The sequence below is a fragment of the Physeter macrocephalus genome, chromosome 17 (genome assembly GCF_002837175.3).
Source record: "Physeter macrocephalus isolate SW-GA chromosome 17, ASM283717v5, whole genome shotgun sequence".
NCBI classification, from domain to species: Eukaryota; Metazoa; Chordata; class Mammalia; order Artiodactyla; family Physeteridae; genus Physeter; species Physeter macrocephalus.
This window is the reverse complement of record NC_041230.1, coordinates 43,053,851-43,074,836: the sequence shown is the minus strand read 5'-3', so window position 1 is coordinate 43,074,836 and position 20,986 is coordinate 43,053,851. Positions and strand designations below refer to the sequence as shown.

Genomic DNA, 20,986 nt, shown 5'->3' with positions numbered 1-20,986 from the left:
AGGGGGGGAGGGAGGGAGGGAGGGAGGAAGGAAGGTCCCAAGTCTATAAGATGTGGGGCAAAAAGAGCCTCAATAAATGAGAATGCGTCAGGTCAAGGCAAACTCCCTTTAGATGTCTTTCAGAGCCCTCTGACTGCAGGAACAACCTGTTTCTGGGAGGAACCACCTGTTTCTGGGAGGAACCTAGCCTTCGAGCACGAGAGAAGTGGGCCTGAGAAATATGTAAGGTCTAGTCTGTTCAGACAGCTCCACTGCGCTCCAGCTGTGGGCCGGGGAATGAGGGGTAATCCTGGGCTTGGTGGCTGTCCGTGGTCAGGCTGACCTCCTCGATGTTGTGGGAAACAGAGAGAAAGGTGTTGATCCAAGGCTGCACCTGCGGCTTGATGGCTGTGCTGTTTAGCTCCATCAGCCCTTCCTGTAGGACAAGGCAGAGATGCATCAGACACAGAAGGCACATGCCTCCATCCCTTCCCTTTCTCCTGCTCTACCCATCCTTTGACTGTCAGGGCATCCTTCCAACCATGATGCTTTTCTGCAGGCCCTGTCTGAAGTCTAACAGAAATAATGCTAATCAAAGACGCCAGGAACAACCTGTTCCTTTCCAGATATATTTTGATTCAGGTCCAGGCCAGAGATGAGACCATGCGGTTGGTCTGTTAAACTCTAGAAAGAAGAGATTTCTGAGTGCCTGGTACTAGGCAGCACCTTTGGCTAAGGCCAAGCAGATCTCAGTACCCATATGGTTCAATTTCCTCTGAGGACCCTTCTGAGGGCTCCTGGCACTGTGGAGATTCTAGAGGACCAGAATGCCTGCTTGTCAGCATGACAGCTGCACTGCTGAAAAACCTTTAGTCTTCAAGGGACTTGCACAAGTTCAGTGGCTTGCACTCTGCTCCCTCATGCCTCCTCTTCCCCCTTCCCGTTTCCTTATATGCATGAAGCCCATGATAAGCCAGTGACAATGTTCTCAGAGCGAGACACAGGCCCAGGATTCAGGCAGCAGCTGAACCTGGGGCTTACCTGCAAGAGGTCTCGGAATTTGTTGGACACGGCAACCAAGTCAGAAAGGCAGCTGTCAAACTTGGCCTGGGCCTGCTCCCCTCCAATGCCTTGGCTGAACAGCTTGGTGCAGTCACTCTAGGGGAGAACACCCAGCCATCAGGCTTCTGAGCATGCCTGGGCCATGGGCGTGTGAGGAGGGCGAAGAGGCCAACATGAAACCAGCCATTTCTCCTATTCTAGCATTCTCTGGGAGCAGCTCTGGTCGATCCGAGGCAAGAACCCTGGCTGGGTCTCAGGAAACCTGGGTTTGATCCTGTGGCTAGTCATTTGGCTCCCACTTCCCTCTTTGTAATATGAGGGTATTGGTGTCAGGGGGTGTGAGTAAGAAACACAAATATCAGAAGTTTTTCACACCTTTAGAGTCAGGCATTCTGGCTTCAAATCCTGGCTCAGCCATGTATTAGTTGACCGACCTTGGTCAAGTGATTTAAAGCTTCTAAGCTTTAATTTTCTTGGCCATAAAGTGGGAACACATTCCTGCTCCCATGGTGGTTGTGAGAGTTGGATGAGATGATGCACAAAGTGCTTAGCCCAGTGCTTGGAACGTAGTAGGCACTACGGAGACACTAGCTATTGTAATAGGATCTGCTTTGTAAATAATTTGGTCTGGCTGCCCAGGGGATATTGTCATGACCACAGGTAAGATTTAAGTGCTTACTGTGTGCCAGGCCCCTGGTTTTAAGCATTTTACTTTTATTAATTAAAGTACCTTTCTTACGGAGTAGGCACTGTTATTATCCCTACTGTATAGATGAGGAAACTAAGGCACAGAGAAATTAATAACTTGTCTAAAGCCACACCGCAGTAAGTCGTGAAGCTGGGATTCAAGCTGGGAATTATGGCTCCAGAGCACCTGTTCCTAATCCCACACTAAGGTCTAGCTGTAGAGAATGCCACAGGGGGAGCTGCTTTGGGTTGGCAGGAGCTGCCTGCATTTCCTATAGCCTCCTAACAGTTGGTGCCATTTTGGCTACGGTAGGAGCAGCTGTGAGGAAGAGCTGGAAAGGGACTGATGTAGCAGGGAGAGGTCCTTAGTCCCCGTGGCAGCTCCAATACTTACTATCTTTAACTAGCCTTTTAACCTCATCTGTTAAACGGATGTCACACCACCTGACCTGCCTATCTCAAAGGACTGCTGACGGGGCTGAGAAAGAATACATGTGAAATGCAAATCTAAGGGGGGGGTGATTTATGGGAATTGTTTTTTCAGCTCTTTGTTATCCTTCTTTTCATTCACTTGGCTAATTCTGCTGGCTCAGTTCTGAATTCCTAACATTTCCCAAAAATTTACTTCAAAATCCAACAGACTAATTAACGTTAAGGAAAAAGTCTGGAATACAATCTAACGTGCCATGACTTAAAAACGATGACAACTACCTTGTTGAACACTTATAACGTGAGAGACACTACGCTGCTGGTAGTTTGTGAATATTGCTCTTATTTTATTCCATTTTAAGGCCTTTTTGGGGGTGAATTCCTAATCTGGTCCAGTTTATACTGTAAACTCCCACCTGACTGCTCTCTCCGAGCCTCCCTCAGGAACCCCATCAGCAACTAGGCCCTCTTCTCATGTGCTGGCTCCCGGCCTCCTCAGTCCACCCAGCCCTAAAGCCAACATTCAGCACCAGCCTCGGCACTGAGCCCCACGCTTCTGTAGCCAAGCATCTTCCCTGGTATGAGTGTCCGCTGGGGAGGCAGGACTCTGGCTTCCCTCTTCTCCCAGAGGCAGAGCTGGGGAGTGGTGGAGAGCTGGGCTCTTCGTTTTCTAATACTTAACAAAGTGACTGCTCCATGATGTTATGTATAACTACTAATACAATCATTAACTACCACTGCATGCCGCTCATGTACCAGGTGCTTTATATTCTCGTTCAATTCTCACAACAAACCTGTGGGGCAGAGAGCATTACCCCTGTATACAAAAGAGGAAACTGAGGCTCAGGGAGGTTAGAGAACTTGCTTCAGGCCACACAACTGGTCAGTGGTCAAGTGGGGACTTGAACTCAGGGTATGTGACTTCTAAGCCCAAGCAATTTCCACTGTTACATGGCCTTCCTTTAAAAAATGACAACAGCAACTGGCTCTGTACAGGGTTAAGTGAACCCTATATCATCTTTTTTTTTTCTTTTTTCGGTCACGCCACGCAGCTCGCGGGATCTTAGTTCCTCGACCAGGGATTGAACCTGTGCCCTCGGCAGTGAAAGCACGGAGCCCTAACCACTGGACCGCCAAGGAATTCCCCCCATATCATCTTAATCTCAAAATTTACAGAAGGCTTTATCACTTGTATAAAGTGCTTTCAATCCTGTTTTTTTTATCGGGCCACCCAACAAACCCAAAGCAGGGCACCATGGAGATCTGTATCTTGCTTCATAGATGAGAGAACTGAAGCTCAGGGAGTTAAGGGATTTGTCCAAGGTCACATGCCAAGTATATGCTGGAAGAGCTAATTTGAATTCTGATCTCCTAACTCATGGGTCAGAGCTCTTCCCATAGTTCAGAGATGTCCTGCTACGATGTCATTCACTAATGAATCCCCTCAAATGCTCTGAAGAAGAGCTGGCTCAATGCCAGGGAATGCCATAGCCCCCACTAGGAGGAGTACACAGGGCTCACTCTCAAAAGGAGGCCTGGGGAGGCTACAGCCACTGAAAGCTGATAGGCAATTTCCCCTGTACCTCCAGTGTCTTCTTCAAAGTGGAGATGTTTTCACTGCAGACTTCCACATTGTTCAGGGTCACCTGGGAGACAAGCACAGAAGAATGTGACTTCCTGCTCACTATTATTTGTACCCACTCCAAGGCCAGACTGGCTGACAGCTGCACTCCTGAGGCTCGGGGGCGGGGAGGGCCCACTAAGGACCACCCACACCAGTGTCATCAGGCAGGGGGCTCAGGTCTCGGTGGGCAGAAATGGTGAACCAGGCTCGCCCTTTCTCCTGGGCTTGACACAAAGGCAGCAAAGCCATCTGACCTCAGAGGTAGTGACCCAAAGTTTCAGGTCTTTTTGTTCCATGTTTAGGCATGCAAGTCTTGGAGAAGTCCTTGGGCTCCAAACCTCCAAGCCCAGGTCAGTGATGCAACGGCTGACATTGATTAAAGAACTGCTTCCTGAGAGCCTGCCACCTATGAGGCATTTTCTCATCATTAGCTCTGTTAAATACCTTCTGCAAAACAAGTACAGCTGACCCTTGAACCAACGCAGGGGTTAGGAATGCAGTTGGAAATCAGCATGTAACTTAGAGTTGGCCCTCCGTATCTGCGTCTGTAGATTTAACCAACTGTGAATTGTGTAGTACTGTAGTATTTACCATTGAAAAAAATCCACGTGTAAGTGGACCTGTGCAGTTCAAACCTGTGTTGTTCAAGAGTCAACTGTATTATCAAGCCAGCTCACAGGTGGAAATATGACTCCTAAGAAGGTGAAATAATTCACCAAGGTCAGTCAACTTTTGATTCAGCAAATATTTAAAGTGCCCACTATGTGCCAGGTACTGTTCTAGGTACTGGAAAGAAAGCAGTTAGCAGACAAAATCCATCCCCTCGCAGAGTTTACATTCCAGAAGGGAAGTCAATAAATAAGTGTCAGGTAGTGATAAATGCCATGAGGAAAAATAAAGCAGGGTAGGAGGACAGCAATTCAAAGAGTGACAGGATTAGAGCCAGGATTAGAATTTAGGTCTCCCCACTCTAGGCCAAGGGCTCCTTCCTTCATAACTCAACGGCCTTATGAGCTTGGTGCAGAAACACCAATCATAAAAAGCAGCATGTGACAAAAGTGACAATTAAGGTAAAAACTGCTATGGTCATTTAGAGCAAAGACACAATGTTTTGGTCTGAGGCATTCTAGGAAACTCCACGGTATAGTAGGTAACTGAGTGGAACTTAAAAGGCTGGAACGTAATTCTGATAGGAGAGGAGGGTGAGTACATTTCTCCACCCCCATTGGCCTCCTCTAGTCCAGTGTCCTGTTTGATATTATCTTAATGGTACTTAGGATTATCTGATATTGTCTTGCTTGTTTCCTGTTTCCCTTTCCCACTAGAATGAGAGCTCCAGGAGGCAGGGATCTAGTCTGTCTTCCCTATAGCTGTATCTCTAGCATAGCACCGTCCAAGAGAACTTTCTTGATGATGGCAGTATTCTAAATCTGAACTGTCCAGTACAGTAGCAATAGCCATGTGTTGCTACTGAGCACTTGAAATGTGGGTGGTGCAACTCAGGAGCTGGATTTTTAGTTTAAAGTTAAATTTAAATAGCCACACTATACTGGGCAGTGCAGCTCAAAAACCTGAAACAGTGCTTGATATATAGAAGTTTCCCAATAAATATCTGTTGAATGAATGAATGAGTGAATGACTGTCTTCTGGAGAAAGGATAACATCAGCAAATGCAGAGGGGCATAAAATCCAAAAAGGTATTTGGGGACCAGGAGAGTCAGTGCACAGACATGTGCAGGGAAATGGCAAGAGGTGGAGCTGCAGAGATGGGTGAAGTCAGACTAGGAATTGGGAGCTATGCTGTCCTGTGGACAAGGGAGTGGCACTGACGATTATTTAAAGCGGGTGAATGCTACACGAGCACAGCTCTGGTTTGGGAATACTAATTTAGAGGCCTTGTGTGGGAGAGATTAGAGTCTGAGAAGATCACATTGCCTTTGAACTGGTGTGCTGGTGCCATGACCAGAAAGGCCGAGGTGAGGTAGGAAGGGGCTAGTATTTCAAGAGATGAGTCAAAAGCTTCAGGATTTCAGGGTAAAGAAGAATCCCATAACCCCAGGGATTGAGATTAGGAAGTCCCTTCTGTCTTCCACAAAAATACTGCCCTTGTCAGTGTCCTGAGGCTAACACTGCAAGATCATGTTGCTGACAATGCTGCTAAGACCACTTGCATGGTGGATGGATGAGACTTGAGGTCTTTCATTAGCATGCCACAGCACAAGGCTGCTAACATCGCAAGCTTCCAGAGAAATAACTGCACTGTCATGAGAGCTCAAGGATGACGGCCACAACATAAACATTTCCAAGGCATTTGAGGGCATAAGTAAAATCTGTCATGAGGGAAAAATGGATTTGAGTTCAAATGGTATTGATTTCAAATACCAAAAACTTTGATGTCGAAGTTTCCTTGTACTGACAGTCCTTGTAAGCACGGATCCACTGGGCTTATCCCTAGCTCATGGTGAATGATACATGAGCCCTGTTGGGGAATTCACCTTGACAGCCAAATGAATCAAGGTGACATAAGAAACAGGTCCTACAGTGGGAGTGATGACATTTTAAGTACTTGGCATCAGGAAAACCAGAAAACTGTCACCAAGCATTTAGCATCACCTTTTCTTGTTGGCCTTATCTTCTGCGCCCTCAAACAATGAAGCTGTCTGAATGGGAGCAGCGAATGTGTGAACACACAGCAGCCAGCCTAGTGGGGACTCGTGGAGCCAAGGGTTGGAAAACAGGACTAGAGTGACAGGATGAATCAGATTCTGGGGGCCTTCAACAAACTGTCAGGCAAAGATGTCTAGTTTTGATATGGTAGGTAGCAAGGAATCATTTCTGAGCAGAGAAATGAAAGAATGAAAATAAGTTCTATAAAAAATGAAATAGAAAAAAAAAAAAAAGAAATAGAATGCAAACAAAATGAAAAATTTAAGTCAGTTCATGATCATATGAAGCCGGTCGCCAGAAATTTTGGCAAAGTTCTCCAAAGGTACCATATTTTAGAGGCAGTAGTTTCTTGGAGTTCATCCTCTTTTTTGGCAACAACCATGACATCCTAAAAAGACAGAACCCATGCTCAGGGAAGATATTTTCAATGACAAGGAGAAAGTAAGGTTTCCTAAATAGACTTCATTGGATCTGTCTGAGGACTAGTTACTGTGGGCTCCCCTGCATAGGGGCAAGGTAGATATTAGCATGTTTAGGCTTCTGTCTCTGAAAGCAACATCTTAACTCTTTCGGTGTTACAGGCCCCTTTAAGAATGATAAAAGCTAAGGACCTTGCTTCTAGAAAAAAAAAGTGTATACATTTTTGCATCCTACCCCCAGGTGTTCCGAGACCCCATCTGTGGACTGTTGACTCAGAGCTCTGCTATTGGATGCTTCCGTCAGGTCTCTGAACCCCAGGAGCCAGGCAGACTCAGAGCCTGGCCAGTGTGGCGGTGGAGCAGAGTGACCTCTGACGGCGCTGTACCCACACACGAAAAAAAGCCACGTGCCAGAAACGCCTGATCACCGGCCCAGGGCTCATCTGCATTCTTTTTCTGGCTCATCACAAATTGGTTGTTACCCTGTATAAATCCCTTCGTCCTTCCACGCTTCTCCTTCCCCAGCTGTCACACAATGGTTAAGACTGCCGTTCTGTGTAGCAGGACTTTTAAGAAGGTCACCTTTCTGAGGAAGCTGAGAGCCTGAGAAGTGCGCTAGAAAAGCAGTTTGGTAGGCCTAACGGGTCAGCCCCAACCCATGTTGTGGGATGTCCTTAGGGAAGTAGTCTGGGGGCCAGGCACAGATGTAATCCAAGCCTGATACTCAGTGGAGCCCCTCAACAGCTGGGTAGTGCTCTTGGGAATAAGCGCTGGGGAGAGCTGAGGCGCCTAGCCTTCCAGGCAGGGAACAGTGCATGTTCTGGCTCGGGCTGCTGTGAAATAGGTCCCTGGGTAAGAAATGGTTTCACAACCTTCTAGGAGGAGGTTTCCTTAAAGGAGGAATTTTCCTTGTATACAGACACTGGAGGAAAAGTCTCCAGTTGAAGTCTTGTTATACTGTGGCTTAGAGGTCACAGTTCAACCCCTTGAGATAAATTGAGCAGCTCCCAACCTGTGGGGCTACCTACCAGGAAGGACAGCTTGGCCTCGTCAGTGCTCTCGATGCCTTTAGTGTCAAATTTGCCCTGCTGGAGGCTGCTGTGCATGATGTTCACGGCACTTGTCACCCCACGCTGGATGTCCTGAAAGGTGGTGGCAGGGAAGCCCATCCGCAGCTTGTTACACAGAACGTCCCTGGGGGGGCAGACTGGCATATGAGGATTGACAACACTCAACCTGGCCTCCAGTTCAGCATCACCAAAGGGCTCACTACCCTGACCCAGAAGCGTAAGTTGCTCTTTCCAGGGAATAACCAATCCTTGAGATCACCATACGAGATGCTGAGTAGCCAGGGTATGAGAGGCCAACACCCTCTCAAAGGTACTGATATGAAAGAATCCAGAGGAGACTGGCCAACTCTTCACTCCCTATGAGGCTTTCACTTAACGCCACTGAGCTCCAAAAAACTCAAGAGAAGGCAGTACCGTGTAAGAGTTGAGAGAATAGGTTTTTTTTTTTTTTGTGGTACGCGGGCCTCTCACTGCTGTGGCTTCTCCCGTTGCGGAGCACAGGCTCTGGACGCGCAGGCTCAGTGGGCATGGCTCACGGGCCCAGCCGCTCCGCGGCATGTGGGATCTTCCCGGACCGGGGCACGAACCCGTGTCCCCTGCATCGGCAGGCGGACTCTCAACCACTGTGCCACCAGGGAAGCCCGAGAGAACAGGTTTTGAATGTCACACTCTACTCCCTGTTCTACCATTTATGAGATGTGTGATCTCCCTGAGCCTGTTTCCTCATTTACAAAAGAGAGCTTATGTTTCCTACCTCATAGGGTCGCTATTAGGACCGAACAGGAGCAGGAAGTTGGCACAGTGCCTGGTCTGTAGCAGAGGTAATTATCAATGTTAATATTACAACTACTGCCCTCATCTGAGCTGCCTGGTCTCTTTCCTAAGTCTGAGGGTCAGTAACTCCTCCAATCCAGTCCAGGGAACACAGATTCGGCCTATAACATATCTGGTTGCTGTACAACTGCCTGGAGTCAAGGATGTTGAGCTATGGATGGGAGCTTATATCCTGTATAGAACTACAATCATAAGGAAAAAAGGAAGAAACAAAATGGGCCTCAGGAAGCAACCACAACTAGGACCTTTTTGCCTCCTAGAAAGCAGTAAGGGTGTTAACTGTACCTGAAGTCAGACTCCAGCTCTGTGGTGGCGAGGTTGATCATGGCACAGAGACAATCGATGCTGGAGCTAGACAGAGCCCGCCCAATGCACTTCTTAACAATGTAGAAGACATCATCCACCATGCTGGATGTCAACTGGCCCTTCTCATAGGTGTCCAGAGCCACAGCCTACACAAAAGGCAAAGCACCCAATGAGGGCCCCAGTTCTGTATGTCACGGTTCTAGATGGTTCTGGAACAGGCCCTGGCTCTGCTCCCTTTTCTGTACCTTGTCCATGTTTTTCCCAACATAGCTTATTCTGGCCACAGCTTGGTGTGGTTCTTCCTTGCCAAAATGGCTCACTTCCCTACTGATCACGTTAGGAAATTAAGTATTTAGGGCATTTGCCTTGGGAACATCTGTTATGTAGGTTGTAAGACACCAGGCAAGGCCCTTCTTTCCGCTCCTCACCCACATACCTCCAGGGAGGCAGGGAACAGGTAGGTTCCCTGAGGAGCTGAGGTATTCTTTTGTGATCCTTGGGAAGGAAGTCTCAGTTGGGTCCACAAAGAGCCTGATCACTCCAAAGATGCCCTCTAACTATTTAAAGCAGTACACTCAGTCTGCATGCAAGGGTATTCTCAAAGCAGGACCAAGAACTATGACATGCCTCGGCCATTCCCTTCAGCCTGGCTTCCTGGACAGGAAGCCCCAATTCCCAGGGATGTGTCCTCTCTCCTACCTTGTTGACAGTCTCCCTCATGAAGTATTCCTCCATGGTAATATACAGACCAATTAGCTCCTGCATGGTGCAGCTCAGTAGGCAGTTATTGAGGAGTTTGTCCAGGGACTTCTGGTGCTCTAGGAGACAGCCAAGAAAGGAATATTCACTCTTCTTCCCCAAGGGAAATAGATCATTTTTTTCAGGTCCCTTTCTAGTCTCTGTTCCAAATCTGTACATGATTTACATGGTTATAATCACAGTACCAATAAAATTTTGTATTCTGCTTAAAAAGTATATCACACACACAAAAAATTATATCACAAATATTTCAATGTTTCTACATGGCTTAGTTTTTCTTCTTTTTAGCTTACTTATTTTTAATGGCTGTGTGATATCTTATCATGTAGATGGTCTGTTTTTAGACATCTGGGTTATTTCCAAACATTTTGCCATTATTAGAGATAATTGGAAATCATAGTCATTGGAGATTTTAGTTAATGTTATTGTACAAAGAAGTTTTTACTTCTTTTCCATTATTTCCTTAGAATTAACTGGTAAGACTCAAAAGACATAAGCTTCCAAAGCCGAAGACTAAAATATATCGGGTACAGACCATTTCATTCTCTAACCAGTGCTATCCAACAGAATTTTCTGTGATGACGGAAATGTTCTATATCTGTTGTCTAATATAGCACCACTATTAAGTACTTGAAATGTGCTTAATATGATTGAGGAACTGAATTTTTAATTTTATTTAATTTTAATTAAATGGCTTGTGGCTTCTGTATTAAACAGTGCAACTCTGAACACACATGGTTATTATAACAGCAATAAGCAGCAAACTTTAAATGAGCATGTATCCTCCTTTAAACACCAATTCAGGGAATTCCCTGGTGATCCAGTGGTTAGGACTCCGTGCTTCCACTTCACGGGGCATGGGTTCGATCCCTGGTCGGGGAACTAAGATCCCGCAAGCCACACAGCGTGGCAAAAAAAAAAAAGAAAAAACCACCTGGGTCATATAAATAATTCCCTTGCCGTGTATTATTGATACAAGCCATGCAGAATGCCACAGATGTTGGGTCAGTTTCGGGTCTCCAGTTCAGGGAATCCTGCCTATACTCAACCAGCAGGAATTAAATGGTCTTCTTAAAAATGTGGAGAGTCAATTGTCCATAAAATAGGACTATGGCACACCTTTTTCTTCAACATATTTATCCCTTCAAAAATTGCGACTGGAGGAACTGGGAGACTGAGGGAGGGAGTGAAAGGCTTTCTTTATACCATGTACTCTTTTTGTATATTCTTTATACTGCATATTCTTTTCTCAATATTATACCTCAATACTACATTGAAGTATAATTTATATACCATAAAATTCACCCACTGTACCTGTACAATTCAATGATTTTTTTTTAGTAATTCTATAGAGTTTTGTAACAATAGCCACAATCCAGTTTTAGAATATTTCTATCACTCCTTTAAGTTCCCTCATGAAATTATGTATATTTTTTTGTTCTATCTACCTACCCATCTATCTTGTGCACATATCACCTACTTAAACACCAATCCCTACATCTGAGCTTGTGAGGAAACATAGTATGGGGAAAAGAGCAGAGGAAAATCATCGAACCACACTTGCCTTTAGCTTTCCTCATGTGTAAAATGATTAGATGGCCTCAAAGAGCCAGTCCAATTCTAAAATCTGGTAAGTCTAGATTTCTTACTGGGAGTCAATTTGTCCACAGACCCCCCCCCCCACAGACTAATAAGCCCCAATTATTTCCATATTAAAAGATCTGAGACTTAAGTATTACAAAACAGAGCCAACTATACCCCAGCCCATCCCAGAGAACATGGGAAATGCCTTTACCTTGTTTTACTTCTTCTGAGGCCATGGAGTCCCCCACCTCAAAATCTGAGCTGATTCTTTTCCTGAGGAAGCGTAAGTACAGCTCACTGCGGGCATTCATCAGGGTGACCTCAGTCAGGATAGGATCCAGTTCCCTGAGACACATGGAGCAGAAAGAATAAGCAGGACACTGGATTCCTTCAGATATAAGAGCTACAGGGCAAACATAGTCCCAAACTCCCCTTCCCCCTGGGCCCAGAAGGGTCAGCTCTGCCCGATGGACCTCCTGGCTCTGCTGGTCCAATTATAATCAGAGACAGCTGTCAACCACATATCCCATTTACATGTTTCACCTGAACTATTCACCCCCTAAAATTCTGCCAGGGCTAAATAAGAGATTGGGAGATGTATTTTTGTTAGTGGTTTAAAATTATCTATTAGTAAAAATTATCTATGCTTCATGTGAAAGAAATCACACCTCCCTAAGCCCTCATGTAGCTGTGCTGGGATTTTTTAGGGTACATCCTTAAACTGTGTCTCACACCCATTCATTTAACCAGGTGAATAGCCAAAACAATCTTGGAAAAGTAAGGACTTGGAGGACTCACACTTTCCAATTTTAAAACTTACTACAAAGCTACAGCAAACAAGACAGTGTGGTTTTACTGGCATAAGAATAGACATACAGATTAACTAACAGTCCAGAAATCTTGACGTTTATGGTCAACAGATTTCCAACCAGAATGCTAAGACAATTCAATGAAGAAAGAGTAGTCTTCTCAACAATTGTGCTGGGATAACAAATATCCACATTACCAAGAATGAAGTTGATCCCCTCCCTCACATTATAGAAAAAATTAACTCATTTTCCACACTGCAGTCCAAGAGATCTTTACAAAACATAAATCTGGTCATACCATAATCACATGATTTCCATAGCTCTTAGGATACAAGACACTGAATGGCCTGACTCTAACAACCTCACCAGGTTCATCTCATAGCAGGCTCTTGCCAACTCTATGCACTTCAGCTATACTGGCCTTCTTTGGGTTTTTCAAATACACAGGGTCTTTGCATGTGCTTTCCCTGCTCTACGTGTTACACATTTCACCTCTTATTCCTATTTACTCTTTCTGTGCTGCGCGGTATGCGGGATCTTAGTTCCCCAACCAGGGATGGAACCCCTGCCCTCTGCATTGGGAGCACGGAGTCTTAACCACTGCGCCACCAGGGGGGTCCCCCTATTTACTCTTAAAGTCTCAGATCTAAGGTCATTTCCTCAGGATTTTTTTTCTTGAACTTCATCAGCTTAGGTTACATCCCTTTATTACATGCTTCCCTGTACTCTATGCTCAGTATGTTGTAATGGTTAACAGCACCAACTCTAGACTCAGACTGCTTGGATTCTATTCCTGGCTCTGCCACTTTCTAGTTGAACGACCTTGGGCAAGTCACTTAACCTCTCCAGGCTTCAGTTTCCTCATCTGTAAAAAGTGTTTATGGATTAAATCAGTGATCTTAACTGGGGGTGACTTCACCTCCCGGGGTACATTCGGCAGTGTCTGGTGATATCACGCTACCAGCATCTAGTGGGTTGAGGCCAGGGGTGCTGCTAAACATTTTACAATGCACAGGTAGTTCTCCACAACAAAGAAATTACCCAGCCAAAATGCCAATAGTATGGAAGCTGAGAAACCCTAGATTAAATAATTTAACATTGGTTAAGTGTTTAGAACAATGTCTGGCAGACAGTACACACTATATACATGTTAGCTATTATTGTCTACTTTATAGACCATAAATGCCACAAAGAAAGTATTATGTCTGTTTTGTTCACTTTGCTTTCTGAAATATCCCCAGTACCAAGGACCAGTGCCTGGCACATAATATGTATACAGCAAAAATTTACTGATTGAATGAATACACTTTTACGTTTGGCATTTATTTTTTTTTTTCATTTTAAAAATTTCAATTTTTTTATTGAAGTACAGTTGATTTTTTTTTTAACATCTTTATTGGAGTATAACTGTTTTACAATGGTGTGTTAGTTTCTGCTTTCCAACAAAGTGAATCAGCTATACATATACATATATCCCCATATCTCTTCCCTCTTGCGTCACCCTCCCTCCCACCCTCCCTATCCCACCCCTCTAGGTGGTCACAAAGCACAGAGGTGATCTCCCTGTGCTATGCGGCAGCTTCCCACTAGCTATCTAATTTACATTTGGTAGTGTATATATGTCCATGGCATTTCTTTTAATAAGCATATGTTACTTTTATTAGAAAAAAGTAAAAGTTAAAAATTTTAGGATAGTAGTTACCTTTGGGGGAGGAGAGTCACTTTGGGGAGTTCAAAAGTATTGGTAATGATCTAGTATTCTTTATAAAACACAAATATGTTATACATATGCTTTTGTTTGTATACTATATTCCATTTTAAAAAAGAGTCATAGATAAAGTATTTTTAAAACATAAACCACATTGTAAGAGAGCAGTCTCTGAATGATACTTGATTACCAATTCAAACTCCTATGGGCTGAAGAAAAGAGCATTATTACCTTGGTTCTATTTTTTCGGATGCAGAGTTTCTCATCAAGTTGTTCTGGACACGCCGGAACTGCAATATACCACAGAAATGAGAATGCTCTTCCCCTCCCTCCTTCTATCTGCCCCTCGCTGGTCACTCCAAACTTCTGGCATAAGTATGCTTAGGTTTAGTTTGTTTAACAGACAAGCCAAAAGTAGGCTCTCAGGATGAGGAGCCAAAGATTTCCTTTTGATTTATAATGCTAACATTCACCTCTGTTACCGCACTTAAAAGTGACGCTACTGCTGTTCCAATGGACTACGGTCTAGAGTCTCCCAGAGTTCTAGAAATAAAATTGTATGGGGCTACTCCTATTTCTAAGTCCTACTCTTACTTTATCTGCTCAAAGGAATGGAGGAACAAAGTTCTAAAAAAGCAAATGTTGGGCTTCCCTGGTGGCGCAGTGGTTGGGAGTCCGCCTGCCGATGCAGGGGACACGGGTTCGTGCCCCGGTTCGGGAGGATCCCGCGTGCCGCGGGGCGGCTGGGCCCGTGAGCCGTGGCCGCTGGGTCTGCACGTCCGGAGCCTGTGCTCCGCAATGGGAGAGGCCACAACAGTGAGAGGCCCACATACCACAAAAAAAAATAAAAATAAAAAAAAAAATAAAATAAAAAAGCAAATGTTACCTTTAGCACTTAAGGAATGAAGGAGAAATTTGAGACAAATTACTTAACACTGAATAGGATCTTAAGATGTAAAATTCCATTAAATCACTAGAAGGCACTATTGTACATTCTGTGATAGAGAAGTGGTCTAACGTTTCTGTTGTGTTCCTTTTAGGAAGCCCTTTCTATTTCCTTCTCAGTCATGTACTGAGGCCATCATTAACTTGACAACACATCAAGTCCAAAGTAAGCTGGTGAGGGGCAAGATGCAGGCCAGTCTGCATTTGCCATTTTTCTCCTAGCTACACCTTTTTTCACTCCCCTCCCTAATTTATTCTATTCAGTGCTGCTCACTAATGCTGCTACTAAACCAACTATAAGCCTCCCCTGCTCACCTGCTGGTGGTAGTCCCTCTGCTTGATGAACTTGTCTACCACCTTCTCCACCTGTCTGTCACATTCCACCTGCAGATATTTTATCAGGGTATAAAGTCTCCCTGGGCCATAATAGGTTTCCACTATTGGCTGATGGGTCTCTACAATTCGGGCAATCCCTAGAAGAGAAAAAGTGAGAGGGTTGTATTCCAAATATTCTTCCCATAAGATAAACTCCTTTCTTCCATCCAGGACTGACCTGGGGTCTAACTCAACCCTTTTTGGCTGTTTTACTTCCCAAAATGAACACAAATTTTGGGAAGTAAAGTGCCAGGAGTTGCTAAGCAAATCAGTGCCAGGAGTTGCTAAGCAAATGTGTCTGTTAAATATGCACAGTGCTTAGTAAACCAGCAGTCATTTGATAAATTATACTAATAGTTTCTACAGGAGCATCTTTGGAAATAAGCATCACTCTTCCCAGTCATTTATTTTGGGGTTAAATTCACTCTTAGAGTTTGGGTCTCAAGGACTAGGGAGAATCAAAACATCTGAGAGATGCTAACTAATCTTTGCTAATCAGGTACTGAACTGAGAAGTTAATTCTCCAATAAGTCAACATATAGCAAACCATAGGATTAAATTAAAGGCATCAGGCTAGCGAGGAGAAAAGAAACGCTAGTGATGCAGGTGTTATAAGTGTGTCCAGTCTCCCGGGAGTGGAAAAAGGGGCTTGCCTTCAAACAGAAGAGTGAGTGTATCTGCAAAGATGACTGCAGCTCTTCGATCACTCATGTCTGTCCCTAGAACCAACAGTAGATTCTCCTCAGCTTTACTGGCCACCTGAAAAAGTAGAAAATCCACACATTTTTTTTTAAAAGGTTAACTGCTCATATTTCTGTTTTGAACATATATACGTACATATACGCACAAGAAGAGAATGTTAAAGTTATTTTTTCAACTTTTTTTTTAAATTTTATTTTTGGCTGCGTGGGGTCTTTGCTGCTATGTGCAGGCTTTTTCTAGTTGCGGCGAGTGGGGGGCTACTCTTTGTTGCGTTGTGCGGGCTTCTCATTGCAGTGGCTTCTCTTGCTGCGGAGCTTGGGCTCTAGGTGCATGGGCTTCAGTAGTTGCAGCACGCAGGCTCAGTAGTTGCAGCACACAGGCTCAGTAGTTGCGGCACGCAGGTTTTAGAGCATGCGTGCTTCAGTAGTTGTGGCTCGTGGGCTCTAGAGCGCAGGCTCAGTAGTTGTGGCGCACGGGCTTAGATGCTCCGCGGCATGTGGGATCTTCCCAGACCAGGGATGGAACCCGTGTCCCCTGCAGTGGCAGGTGGATACTTAACCACTGCGCCACCCAGGAAGTCCCCACATATATTTCTTAGACCAAAGGCTAGCGTCAGTTTTCCAAAAAGACCTCCCATTGGCTTTCTTTTTCCCTTGATGCTTGAAAGCCTAGGCAGCACACAGGAACATCCCTTGGGGGCTCTGGGTTGTCCAGGCCTCAGGGAAGACAAAGAACTTAACACAGTTGTTAACTCTTCTTCCATTCAGAGGTATAAATAAAGCTTTCCTTTTCTTTGATAACATCTACAGTCATTAAACTGGGGAGAGAGTCCCAAGTTTCAATAATTGTTTCAAAGTATAACTCAAAGTTATCATTATTATTAACGGTGCTTCGTTGAGCAGGGGAAGGAATCTGGGTACTTGGAAGGGATTTTTAAGAGGTTAACAGTAGAAACCATTTCCAGGTTTCAGATGGCAAAGTACTGATTAAAAAAAAAATATACTGATAAAAGAGTACCATAGGGACTTCCCTGGTGGTGCAGTGGTTAAGAATCCGTCCGCCAGTGCAGGGGACACAGGTTCGATACCTGGTCTGGGAAGATCCCACATGCCGCGGAGCAACTAGGCCCTTGAGCCACAACTACTGAGCCTGCGCTCTAGAGCCCATGAGCCACAACTACTGAGCCCAGGTGCCACAACTACTGAAGCCTGCACGCCTGGAGCCCATGCTCTGCAGCAAAAGAAGCCACCACAATGAGAAGCCCGTGCACCTCAATGAAGAGTAGCTCCTACTCGCCACAACTAGAGAAAGCCCGTGTGCAGCAATGAAGACCCAACGTAGCCAAAAATAAATAAATGTAAAAAGAAAAAGTCCCACAAAGCAGTTATATTTTATTTTTAGTTAATTAATTTTTAGAATGGGTAAAACATACTTAAACATTCAAAAGAAACAAAGGAGTGTCTGGTGAAAAGTAGTTCTTCATCTTACCCATTTCTCTTGGTCTCCTAAGTCTCCTCTTGAGAGGCGACCACTGTTAACCATTCCAAAAATATCCTATGTTTATATAAGCATACATTTTTACTGCCACTCCCTTCATTTTAAACATGAATGATAGCATACTGTTATTTAACTTAACCAACCACATGTGAGAGAGTAAAATGTGTCAGCACATATGGAACTGTCTCATTTTTCTTAATGGCAAAATAATGTTCCATTATATAGAATTGAGGGGGTGGGGACAGGATGCACTGTGACATATAGTTGAAAAATAACAACAACCCTGTGCACATAAGCCTACTGATGTTTGCTTCTCTCCACCTAAGGATGGGCTGGGCGGAGGCGAGCTGAGACTAACTGAAGCCTCTTTCTTTTTCAGTTTTAATCTTAAGTGACCTCACCTGCTTCATCTCAATTTTTGAGACGTAAGCCTGGGTTCCCCCCTCACCACCAAGTCTTATTTTGAGACTGAAGCCTGTTATGAAGTCTTAAAACCACTAACCAACTTCTCTGAATGCTCTTTAAAGAAGCCAGTCCCTGGTTGACAGCTTGGAAAGGGTGATTCAACTTGTCAGAGAATCTGCATTTTAATTTTCCTATACTTTCACTTGGTCTGTTGGAAATAAATGTACAGCAGCAGATGTCCAGGCCATGCCTGGTACACAGCAGACTGGTAATAGGTAAGTGTTGAATAAATGTATGCATCCAGTCCTGCCAGGATACAGCAGAAAAGGGGAGTCAAATCCAGAGGCAAAAAGTATCCGCAGAAAATGTATCCATCCAGTGCCCCAATCTGCAGGTGGAGAACTGTACATTATCCTGCCAAGCAATCAGGAGCCATACCTGCTTGCAAAGGTATTCTGAGAACTTGCTTAGTCCCTCCTCATGCAAACCCAGCAGTGGGAAGATCTTGAAGAAGCGCTCCACCTGGGGCAGATCCCCTTCCTTAGTGGCAATGGCAAACTTCTCTGTGACAATGGCTTTGAGACGCTGCTCAGCTTCCTGCAGCAATTTCAGGTTGGCATCAATCACGCTGCCTGCACAATGGGGAGAAAATGAGAATTAAGGTAAAGAATGGTACTATGTCAGGTATATGCCACCTGGTCTGCACATTCCAAAAATATGTATTGAGCACTTAGTGTGTGTAAGATGCTATACTAACAATATGGATGGGGGCTTCCCTGGTGGCGCAGTGGTTGAGAGTCCGCCTGCCGATGCAGGGGACACGGGTTCGTGCCCCCGTCCGGGTAGATCCCACATGCCGCAGAGTGGCTAGGCCCGTGAGCCATGGCCGCTCAGCCTGCATGTCCGGAGCCTGTGCTCCACAACGGGGGAGAGGCCACAACAGTGAGAGGCCCGCGTATCACAAAAAAAAAAAACACAATAAAACAAAACAAAACAAAAAACAATATGGATGATTAAGAGATAAATCAGCCATGATCCTATTGTCAGAGAAGTTACAATCAACTGAAAGAAATAAGATTTGTGTGCAAATAACTGTAATAAAATTCAGTGTATGAGAAGTGTCATAAGAAAGGTGCCCACAAGTCACATTTCTGGTTGAAGTAATCAGAAAAGGCTTCCTAGAGATGATAATCCATCTCTCAAAGACGGGCAGGATTTTGATACCTGAGCAGGGGGAACATACATTCCACGCAAGGGGAACGAAATGAGCAAAGGATTAGAAACAGAAAGATGCAGAGTATTTGCTGAGTATTGCAGATAGTACATATCCTGGTATATAGAAGAGCTCAATAAATGCGTGCACAATGGATGGATGCATGAGTGAATGGCATGAAATAAGGCTAGAAAGACAAGTGGGTTGAGATCATGGGAGGCCCAGAACACCAAACTAAAAATTTAATTTTAAATTAAAAAATATATATATTTATTTATTTGGCTGCACTGGGTCTCAGTTGTGGCATGTGGGATCTTTGCTGCGGCATGCAGGATCTTTTAGTTGTGGCATATGGGATCTAGTTCCCTGACCAGGGATCAACCCGGGGCCCCCTGTATTGGGAGCATGCAGTCTTATCCACTGGACCACCAGGGAAGTCCCTAATTTAAATTTTATAAGCAGGCAACATGGCCAAGTGTAAAGAACCCACGGGTGAGAGGAACAGTAGATCTGGATTCAGTTTTCTTTTCCGTAAAGTAGAAATAACAACCTCTGCCTCGTGATGGTCTAGGACCTACATAGGGTCTACAACCAGACAAGGAAATTTCCTAACAGATGTCCTTTTGCTGGTTGAGACTGCCTAGCTCAGATTACAGATGCTTGTAACTAAACTACAAATCAACAGTTTGGGATGCCAACCTTCTTTGCCCTGTCGGCTGAGCTCGATGACTGACTTGTCCAAGCACAAGTAGCGATGAATGTGGGCTGCAGCCTGCTCATAATCTTCATTTCTCAAAGCAGTCTGAACTCCATCCATGCAGAACTTCAGGTCCAAGATGTCATCAGCTCTCTGAATGGCCTGATAGAGGCGATTCTGCAAAAAGACCTGGTGGTTAGAAACAACGTCCTATTCTTTCAAAAATCTCTCTCTAGAAGGTAGTTTCAGGGGCTGAATGTGATTAACCAGAGGTCCTTTTCAGCTTTCACTGGTAAACTAAAAAGCACCACCACTACCACTCACAAAACTTGTTGACGGGGCTTCCCTGGTGGCGCAGTGGTTGAGGGTCCGCCTGCCGATGCAGGGGACACGCGTTCATGCCCCGGTCTGGGAGGATCCCACGTGCCACGGAGCGGCTGGGCCCGTGAGCCATGGCCGCTGAGCCTGCGCGTCCGGAGCCTGTGCTCCGCAACGGGAGAGGCCACAACAGTGAAAGGCCCGCGTACCGCAAAAAAAAAAAAAACAAAAAAAACTTGTTGACGAGGGTCAGTACTACTGATGGGTATCAGACAATTTTATTTATTTGATTGACCAGATCATTTATTTTAATGGAAGCAGGAACAGGGATAATCCATATTTATATTTGGCTTATATTGTTAAATTTATAACACAATCAAAACGTATTTGACATTTTGGGGACATGATATTGTAAACCAAGTAATAAAATATGCAAAATACATGGAAAGTATTTTTGTTTTATTTATTTACTTTTTATATATTATCTTTATCAGTATCTCATTCTTTTTTAAAAATTTTTATTGGAGTATAGTTGATTTACAACGTTGTTACAGTGTTTCTTTTTTTTTTTGGCTGTGTTGGGTCTTCATTGCTGCATGCAGGCTTTCTCTAGTTGCAGCGAGCGGTGGGTGGGGGGAGGCTCTAGGGCTCACAGGGTCTACAGCGTGGGCTCAGTAGTTGTGGCACATGGGCTAAGTAGCTGTGGCTTGCAGGCTCTAGAGTGCAGGCTCAGTAGTTGTGGTGCAAGGGCTTAGTTGCTCCGCGGCATGTGGGATCTTCCCAGACCAGGGGTCGAACCCGTGTCCCCTGCATTGGCAGGTGGATTATTTTATTTTATTTTATTTTATTTATTTTTGGCTGCGTTGGGTCTTCGTTGCTGTGTGTGGGCTTTCTCTG

The 20,986-nt window shown here is 44.7% G+C and overlaps 1 protein-coding gene across 2 annotated transcripts in view; it reads right to left on the bottom strand.

The window, feature by feature from the left end:
* COG4 (component of oligomeric golgi complex 4) overlaps positions 1-20,986 on the bottom strand; it is a 28,539-nt gene that overhangs the window by 2,476 nt on the left and 5,077 nt on the right. Inside the window, exons 4-15 of one of the 2 annotated variants that reach the window (XM_007102556.4) lie at positions 19,774-19,948; positions 18,300-18,493; positions 15,911-16,016; positions 15,198-15,355; positions 14,169-14,227; positions 11,632-11,765; positions 9,777-9,895; positions 9,057-9,223; positions 7,896-8,061; positions 3,741-3,803; positions 1,021-1,137; positions 323-415 (exon numbers count right to left, since the gene is read on the bottom strand). In XM_007102556.4, the coding sequence (XP_007102618.2) occupies positions 323-415; positions 1,021-1,137; positions 3,741-3,803; positions 7,896-8,061; positions 9,057-9,223; positions 9,777-9,895; positions 11,632-11,765; positions 14,169-14,227; positions 15,198-15,355; positions 15,911-16,016; positions 18,300-18,493; positions 19,774-19,948 (1,551 nt within the window). The remainder of the gene's footprint in view (positions 1-322; positions 416-1,020; positions 1,138-3,740; positions 3,804-7,895; positions 8,062-9,056; positions 9,224-9,776; positions 9,896-11,631; positions 11,766-14,168; positions 14,228-15,197; positions 15,356-15,910; positions 16,017-18,299; positions 18,494-19,773; positions 19,949-20,986) is intronic. The other variant, XM_028477590.2, reaches the window with a different exon arrangement.